General features: G+C 37.3%; 3 protein-coding genes across 3 annotated transcripts in view; all 3 read right to left on the reverse strand.

Moving 5' to 3' along the window:
• Positions 1 to 1,853: 1,853 nt before the first annotated feature.
• On the reverse strand, positions 1,854 to 3,011 carry LOC129572391 (gastrula zinc finger protein XlCGF52.1-like). Its single transcript, XM_055452341.1, has one exon. It carries the CDS (start codon positions 3,009 to 3,011, stop codon positions 1,854 to 1,856), a length of 1,158 nt encoding a protein of 385 aa, XP_055308316.1.
• Positions 3,012 to 4,707: 1,696 nt separating this feature from the next.
• On the reverse strand, positions 4,708 to 5,877 carry LOC129572392 (gastrula zinc finger protein XlCGF57.1-like). Its single transcript, XM_055452342.1, has one exon. It carries the CDS (start codon positions 5,875 to 5,877, stop codon positions 4,708 to 4,710), a length of 1,170 nt encoding a protein of 389 aa, XP_055308317.1.
• Positions 5,878 to 7,425: 1,548 nt separating this feature from the next.
• LOC129572393 (zinc finger protein 184-like) overlaps positions 7,426 to 8,908 on the reverse strand; it is a 3,784-nt gene continuing 2,301 nt past the window's right edge. The window contains exon 3 of the mRNA XM_055452343.1: positions 7,426 to 7,498. Within this exon, the coding sequence (XP_055308318.1) occupies positions 7,426 to 7,498 (73 nt within the window). The remainder of the gene's footprint in view (positions 7,499 to 8,908) is intronic.

Consider the following 8,908-nt stretch of genomic DNA (forward strand, 5'->3'; position numbering starts at 1 on the left):
GTGGTGGACTTTCGATACAACATTTTTCAAAAATATTTTGTACGAATTAAATTGGTTTTGTTGAGAAAATTTATTAATTTCGGTCAAAAATTAGGGAAAATTCGTCAAAAAATGTTGTTTTTCAACAAAGGTGTTGACGAACTGCTCTAAATCACTTTAAATAAGGCTACTTTGAAATATTTAAAATTTTAAATTTTTCTTGTCCCGGTCGTGGCCAATTTGGCCAAAACGGCCAAAACGAGCCGAAATTGGCTCAATAACGATATCTCGTAAACTATTCAAAATTTCTAATCAGTTTCTTCGGTGAAAATAAAGTATAAGATGGAAGGAAAAAGTTCTTTGAACAAACCATATCCAAAAAGACGGTGCATGATACCGAAAAGTCCTTCGGTACTTATACCTTGTAATATTAAGGGAGGACTGTTTTTGTAGTGTGAAACTTAGGGTTCGATTACTAGTTTGTCAGTCATGTATTGGGTCGGAAGCCCTATCAGAACTAAATCCTATAGTTTTGAGACGTCACCTGTCAAATATGACAAAAATCCGTCGGTAATTGCAGATTTTTTTCAAAAAAGAAATCGGTCAGGTACTTTTGGGACACCCTTTATTGCTCTTGTTTTTGTCCATAGCAGACTGGATGCATGTTGAATGGTATGGTTCTGTTTGCGTTCACCAAATTTATAATGAACATATCGATTGACAAATCATGTAAGAATTCTGTTCCAACAATTTGATTTGTGATTAATTCTAGATCTGTATTCTTTGTAGTTTCACACAAGTCTACGATTTCGTAGTACTCGAGCTATGGTGAACACTATTTTGCGTTCAGAGGTCCAGAAAAACGGCTTAGAAGACCACTATTTCCAACAGGATGGTGCTATGGCTCATACAGCTCGTCTAACTATCGATTTGTTGAAAAGAATGTTCCCAGGCCGTTTGGTGTCAAAAAAGGGTAATTTCGACTGGCCACCGCGATCACCTGATCTGACTGCACCGGACTTTTTTTTGTGGAGCTATTTGAAGGGAAAGGTGTATGCTGACCAGCCAAAGACTCTCAAAGTCTTAAAACGCAATATTCGACGAGAAATCGTAGCCATATCGACTGAAACATTGGAAAAAGTCATGGAAAATGCCAAAAATCGAGCCAAACTGTGCATCAAGGAAAAAGGCAAACATTTGCGAGATATCATATTCCACTAATAGTGTAATCAAATTCTATTGACCACTACTAATTAATAAAACCACCCGTACTTGAATCTTTTGTCTACTTTTGGAAATATTTAAAAAACAAATCAGGGAATCGAATTTGACACATACTGTAAAACCAATTTTTGCGTACAGCGTACAGGGTACGACACACCTACATTAACATAGCAGAATCACCACTGTATCGTGCTTTCTGGTGTCGAAAATGGATAGAAAAATGGTTTTTTGGGGTACCTAGGTTTTGGAGTGATTACAATACTTTTAAGCACGACATAGGCGTGCGGAAAAGTAATAGATTATACAGTTTTTTTCACAGCGAATTTAATCGCTATTTGTCATAATCAATGATTCAAGTAAGTGCTCAAGAGCCTGTTTTCGTGCTGTGAGTGCAATTCTCCTGTTCAAAGAGGTCATAGAAAACAACATATCACACTTCCATACACATCTTGCAGCTAAGCACAAATAATTAAAATCAGTCTCATAATGAACTAGTTTGTCATCTTTCAATTTTATTTAAACAATGTCAATTGTAATAAACAGGAAACTTGATACACTTTCATATTTGTTTTTGTTAATGAAGATTCGAAAGTAAGAATTCTGTTTTTCCATGTGATCGATTTCAAATGAAATTCCTTGGCAGCAGAGAGCTACTTGTGAACCTTCTTGTGTTGGTTGAGATTTGCCTTTTGTGAGAAGTACTTTGCGCAAATTTCACATCGGAATGGCTTTTCGCCAGTGTGGATTCGCATGTGGTTCATCAAATTTGTTTTTTGATCAGTTGTGTAGCTCTTGCACAAATCGCATCGGTATCCGCGTTGCTTGCAGTTGGCTTCGTGATCGTCTTTTTCCTTCTGTTGTGCGAAGCTCTTGAAGCAAGATGAACACTTGATTTTCAATGGACGAGAATTAGCGTGGGATTTGCGGTGACGTTTTAAGGCACTTGATTGATTGAATCTTTTCAAGCATTGATCGCATTCGAATGGTCTCTCGCCAGTATGCACGCGCAGATGACGTTTCAATTTCGTCTTATTCAAAGTAGAGAATTCCTTGCAGAGATGACACTCGTGGCGACGAACCTTGCAACCAGATTCATGTTCCACCTTCTCCTCGCTGCGATGAAATCCTTGCGAACAATTTGAGCAGCTGAACAGAAATTCATCGACGTGTGTTTTCATGTGCGATTGGAGATGTTGTTTTTGGGTGAATCGCTTCTGGCAGACGCTGCATGGAAATGGTCGTTCGCCGGTGTGCTTGAGCATGTGTTTCTTCAAATCGGCTGAAAAGTTGGTGTCATAATCGCACAATGAACATTTGTGTCGCTTTCCATTTGCCTTGCCTTCAGCTGGTTTCTTCTTGCTACCGAAACTGTTTGCTGTGCCCTCTTCCCCGGTTTTGGCTGATCTTTTCTTTGCCGCACCATCACTTGATCTACTTGATTTTGATACAGAATTGTTCTTCTTCACATTGCTTTGTGGCTTTTGATTTTCGTCAGAGTTTTTCCGTGGAACTTGATTTGCCTCATCCTTAACCTTTTCAATCTTTACTTCCGATTTTACCTCGTTTCGATCGTAGAAATCGAAGCAAACGTCGCTGTCATTCACTTCTGTACGGCCAATCGAATTGTGAAGTGATCCAATGGCTGTGTGTGCTGACCGCGACATCATCAATATTTCGTCGGGGCTTCCAGTCTCTTGTTTGATGGTTTGCTCCTTCTTTATTTCCATTCCATACAAAATCGATCCATTTTCGATCGCGATGGCATCGGATTTGTGTTTATTAGGCGGCTTTTCACCGTGGCCATTCATCGCAACACAAATTCAGTGCTTTCAATTGGAAATCAGAATGTCTATTAGAAACCAAACACGGAACAAACTCTCGGGAAATTACACGTTTTTGTTAAAACTCACCTTTTAGCACACAATTTAGTTTGCTTTTATTCCGATAATGCAAAAATAAATTAGCCAAAAAGCAAAACCCAGCGAATAAATTATAGCTTGCAAAAATTGCGTGTTGGAATGACGCTGTTGAACAGAGCAAAAATAGCGTCACGTATAAAAGAAAATATTTAGTTCGACGTGTAGTCGATGCACGGAGATGTGAGCTATGTGCTGAAGCGATGATGAAATAGCAATGGACGGACATCGCACTCAGTCACACATTTCAATGACAAGTGTCAAAAGTCGAATTTCGAAATATGGTGTAGTGTTATCGTAGTGACTTTCGAATTTGTTGATGAATTTGGGTTGCTTATTTAGAAAATGTACGTACTACAGTTCGTAATTTACAAAGCAGCGCATATTTTATTTCCAAAAATAGATTTTTTTTTCGAATGAAATTCGAAAGGACGAATTTCTTAATTCATTTCGAATATTACACCGGAAAATCGAGAAATCTTTGATCGTTTTAGTAGTCGAAGCCTTGCGCAAAATCGCATTTTGATGGATGTCACCTCTATTCGACCACAAACAAATCAAGGTTCTTAGGAAATAATAATTGCAATTACATTTTACGACTGGATACTCGACGTCAGAGCTTTTTGTTTGTACAAAAATGGCTTTGAAGCCGATTCTAAAACTTAGCACCAAATATCTGTGGATGAGATTGAGAGTAGTGTATGTTTCACAGACTTTGTATTGGAATGAGTGGAGTATGTGTTCAAGTAGAATCAAAATCTTGGAATAATTTATTTCATTCAACAAATAATCGATACCTGTCCATTGTGAAGTTGTACACTGTACAGTTTGACAAGACCAACACTTCTTGTGGAGACAGCAATTCATTTTTTCTTGTCATCAACATGAAAATCGCCAAAAGCCTTGACTGAAACATACCCCACATTATCAAAATATAAGTTATCAAAAAACACACACTACTCTCAATCTCATCCATGGATATCTGCTGATTCTTGATTAGTTTTGAGAAGAATTTAGCAAATCTAAGCAATATGCACTTTGTATCTGTGCTTCAAAAAACAAATTTTATTCCTAGCATACCCCGTGTGGAAAAGTCGATTAATTTGGGACATTTTGACTGACTAAAAGTGATTGTCTCGAACAAAATGAGCAACTGCAGTTAACTTTAATCACAAATCACTCTTAGTCAAAATGTCCCAAATTAATCGACTGACTGAAAGAATAACTAAACGTGATTGTCTCCATACAAAACGCATGATTTCAATCAACTTGGCCAGTTCAAGTTGTGTATCACTACATACAGTTACATACAACTGAGTGACTGTTAGTCATTTTATTTGCACACGGGACGTCACCATACGATTAGATTGTTTGGTTTTGTTAACGCTCAAGACATTGATTTCATGCTGTGGAAGTGAATGTTTCCATGCTAATGAGAATTAGAATTGTGAGTGTTCTGAATGAGTTACCAATTTTAATTCATATACGTTTGTCATGATGCAATTAGTCGAACAATATCAATTGGAATAAAAAGACCAGGTTTTATTCTTGATACATTTTAGTATTTGTTTTTATTTCAAGTAAATTGCTACTTGTGAATATTCTTGTGCCGGATGAGACTTGCATTTCGCGAGAAGCACTTCGAGCAGGTTTCACATCGGAATGGCTTTTCGCCAGTGTGGACTCGCATGTGCTTCATTAAATCTCCTTTTTGATCAGTTGTGAAGGTCTTGCACAAATAGCAACGGTATCCGCGACGTTTGCAGTTGGCTTCATGATTTTCCTTTCCCTTCTGTTGTGCGAAGTTTCTGAAACAAGATGAACACTTGATTTTGAATGGACGAGGACGAGGATTGGTGTGAGTTTTGCGGTGGCGTTTTAAAGCATTTCCTTGCTTGAATCTTTTCAAGCATTGGTCGCATTCGAATGGTCTCTCGCCGGTATGCACAAGCAGATGACGTTTCAATTTCGTCTTATGCAATGTAGAGAATTCCTTGCACAGATGACACTCATAGTGACGAATCTTGCAACCGGTTTCATGTTCCCCCTTCTCGCTGCGATGAAACCCTTGTGAACAAATTGCGCAGCTGAACAGAAATTCATCGACGTGTGTTTTCATGTGCGATTGGAGATTTTGTTTCCGGGTGAATCGTTTTTGGCACACGCTGCATGGAAATGGTCGTTCGCCAGTGTGTTTGAGCATGTGATTATTCAAATGGGTTTTGATGTCAGTGGTATAATAGCACAATGAACATTTGTGTCGCTTTTCATTTGCCTTGCCTTCGGGTGGCACCTTCTTGCCACCGAAACTTTTTGCTGTGTCATATTTCCCGGGTTTGGCTGACATTTTCTTTGCCGCACCGTCGTCCGATCCACTTGATTTTGGTATCGGGAAACGCTTATTTGCATCGTTTCGTGGCTTTCGATTTTCGTCAGAGCTCTTCCTTGGAACTTGATTCACCTCATCCTTAACCTTTTCAGTCTTTACTTCCGATTTTACCTCGTCCAGATTGTAGAAATCGAAACAAATGTTGGTACCATTCACTTGGCCACTAGCAGTCGCATTTTCAGGTGTTCCATTGGCTGTGTGCGCTGATCTTGACACTCTTGACACAATCGCAATACCATCGTTGTCTTCTGGCTCTTGTTTGACGGTCGGCTCTAGTTTCATTTCCATTCCGCACAAAATCGATTCATTTTCCAACGCAATGGTATCGCATTCGTGCTTATCAGTCGGTTCTGTACCGTGGCCATTCATTGCGACACAATTTCGGTGCTGTCAATCAGAAATCAGAATGTTCATTAGAAACCACACACGGAACAAACTTTTGGGAAACCTTTGGCTTTAAAACTCACCTTTCTGCACGAAAAACTTCACAAATTTAACTTTTTATTTCGTTATTGCAAAATATTGGTCAAAAACTCAGCGAATAACTACTTGACACGAATTGTGTGTTGGAATGACTCTGTTGAGCAGAGCAAAAATGGCGTCGCGAATAAAAGAAAATGTTTAGTTTGACGTGTAGTCGATGCTCTGCGATGGGCTCTGTGCTTATGCGCTGATGAAATAGCGATGAATGAACAGGGCACAAAGCCACACGCTGCAATGACAAATGTCAAAAGTCGAATTTCGAAACATCATGTAGTGTTACTGCAGTGAATTTCGGATTTTTCGATGAGTTCGGGTTGCACATTTTAAAAATGTACGGATTATGATTTGACGGCTTGAGCGGAAAAGTATAATATAGCAATGTATTAAGTATAGAATATATTATACTTTTCCTCTCAAGCCGTCATTTGTAAGCAGCGGATATTTTATTTCTGAAAACTGATTTTCTTCTTCGCACTACGATAGATGTCATCTCTAAACCGCTAAAATTCAAGGTTTCATAAAATAGAAATTGCAACTAGAATTCACGAATGGATATTCGATGTCAGTGTTTTTTCTATTTTCACAGATTTCTTTGAAACCAATTCTAAAACTCGGCACCGAATAACCGTTGAATCTGGGCTAATTTTGGGAAAAGTTTATTAAATCTTACCAACATGCTATCGAGTTCTGGATTTCGGGGAACCCAAAAACTGTTTCATATCAAATGATATCAGTCAAATCGACATTTTTGTTTTGTTCACGACGGATTGACATTGTGGATCGCAATCGATTACAATCAATGATTCTACTTAAGATCAAGAGCTCGATTTTGTGTTTCTGTTCATATAGATGATAGTCTATCATTGATAGAAAATAACATATAGCATTTGAAAACACAAAATCGAAATTTCGTTTGAAATCACCTTATTGTTTTTGCTATTGTAGCACAAAAGATACACAATTGTACTTACTTAAAGTGAATGCGCATTTCAAAACGCTCAACGGGCGTTCATCATCAGCACGACTCTCGATTTTTGCCGGTGATTTGTGAGACGAAAAAACAACACACCAACACACCGCAAAATAGCTGACCCAGCAACAACAAAATATTCGCCGCATCAAATCAATGCAAATAAGCAGGACTGCTGAGGTTATGTGTTTGTAATGCATTTTATCCATTTTGACATGATTACAACATAACCTCACTTCTTTGAATTGAATGAGACTTTGATGTGAGATAAAAAATGTTGTGTACAATGTTTGAAGCAGAATTTTTGTGTTTGAATTATTCTCGTACGAATTTATCAGTACACAAAAATTCTGCCATAAAGCTTGAGCGAAAAGTGAAGCAATTTTTTTTCTTGTTATCGGCGAGCAGATATTGTGATGTGTATCAAATGAAGATAAAACAATATGATATTTTGAATATTGGCATCAATGTGCAACTACAATTCCATTATCTGACATTAAGCTTGTATTTATAGTACTTTGTTCAACAGCTCTTGGTCTATAAGAGAAACATTGAAAAATTTAGTTATTAATCATATAGATATATAAATAATAATTATAAATATATATTAATTAAATAAATTATGGTTTTATTTATGATATTATAATTTCTTAATAATGGGTTTTGGGTACGATAATGTGAACGTGGATTGTACATTATTTCACATTGGGAATTAAAATATTGTGAAATTTTTTTCTGAGTTATCTCAAAAGAGAATTACATGTACATGATTTTATTTCATTTTTGTAATTAGGCGTAATTGCTTCGTTTCAAATTAGAACTTTGGATAGAAAAAAGAATTAATTTTCGGTCCAAAAACGTGGCCTGAAGAGTCTTAAAATTTTCTCGAGAAAAAAAAATTGCAATAGCCTATATTCCATGTATACTACATTCCATGTGGTGCTAATAAATAAATTGTCTCTTTATGACAGCTAATGAACCAATTTGTTAAAATTCAATTATTTGAATTAGTTTCAATTGAAATAAAACGAATTGCATACGTAATCCAAACTTTTCCGCTCCGCAGCAATTTAGTTTACCTCCCGCTTAATGTTTAACCAAAATTTCAACGGACCCTTTTTTCATAGCGTTTTTGACCTAAAAAAATAACACTTTCGACCATTTTCCATACAAAAGTGTCATTTTCGAACAAAATTTCAAAAATTTCAAGAAATGTTGATTTCGGACCAAATTTATGGGCAAGTAGGTGTTCGGTTGTTTGAAGGCTCCCATTATTTTTGCAAAAAAATATCAGTTTGCTTTGACCAAAACCCTAAAAAATGGCTTTCTGAGTGATTTATCATACAAAAGTCTATTTTTCGAGGAAATTTTCAAGAAATGTCGATTTTGGACCAAATTTATGAGCAAGTAGGTGTTCGGTTGTTTGGAGGCTCCCATTATTTTTGCAAAATAATGGCAGTTTGCCTTGATCAAAACCCTGAAAAATGCTTTTTTCGGGTACTTCCCGTACAAAAGTGTCATTTTTCAAGGTTTTTGAGGTCCTGAGCAGACGTGTGCAAGGTAAAAAATTCTACGGGGGGGGGGGGGGGGGGCCACTCTCCCAGGGGGGTCTGCAAATTTATAAATGGGTGTGAAAAAAATTAAGACCTAAAAAAAAAGGTCCTCACTTTTGGAAATCCATTCTATCTAGTGTAAAACCAGTCTCCGAAAAAAGTGAGGACTAAAAAAACTTGCACGTGATCGATCGAAAAAAGGTCCTCACCTTTGAAAATCGATTATATCTAGTGTAAAATCGGTATCCAGAAATAAGTGAGGACAAAAAAAAAAAAAGGTCCTCACTTTTGAAAATCGATTATATCTAGTGTAAATTTTTCCAAATCGCTTGGGGGGGGTCCACATTTTAGAATCCAAGGGGGGGGGGGGTAAAACCGGAATACCCCCCCCCCC

Source organism: Sitodiplosis mosellana, unplaced genomic scaffold (assembly GCF_009176505.1).
Source record: "Sitodiplosis mosellana isolate CC-2019 unplaced genomic scaffold, AAFC_SMos_1.0 Smas_scaffold_4897, whole genome shotgun sequence".
Taxonomy (NCBI): Eukaryota; Metazoa; Arthropoda; class Insecta; order Diptera; family Cecidomyiidae; genus Sitodiplosis; species Sitodiplosis mosellana.

Excerpts from the sequence above, each read along its gene's own strand:
- LOC129572392 (XM_055452342.1), bottom strand. The coding sequence starts at position 5,877 with ATGAATGGCCACGGTACAGAACCGACTGATAAGCACGAATGCGATACC.
- LOC129572391 (XM_055452341.1), bottom strand. The coding sequence starts at position 3,011 with ATGAATGGCCACGGTGAAAAGCCGCCTAATAAACACAAATCCGATGCC.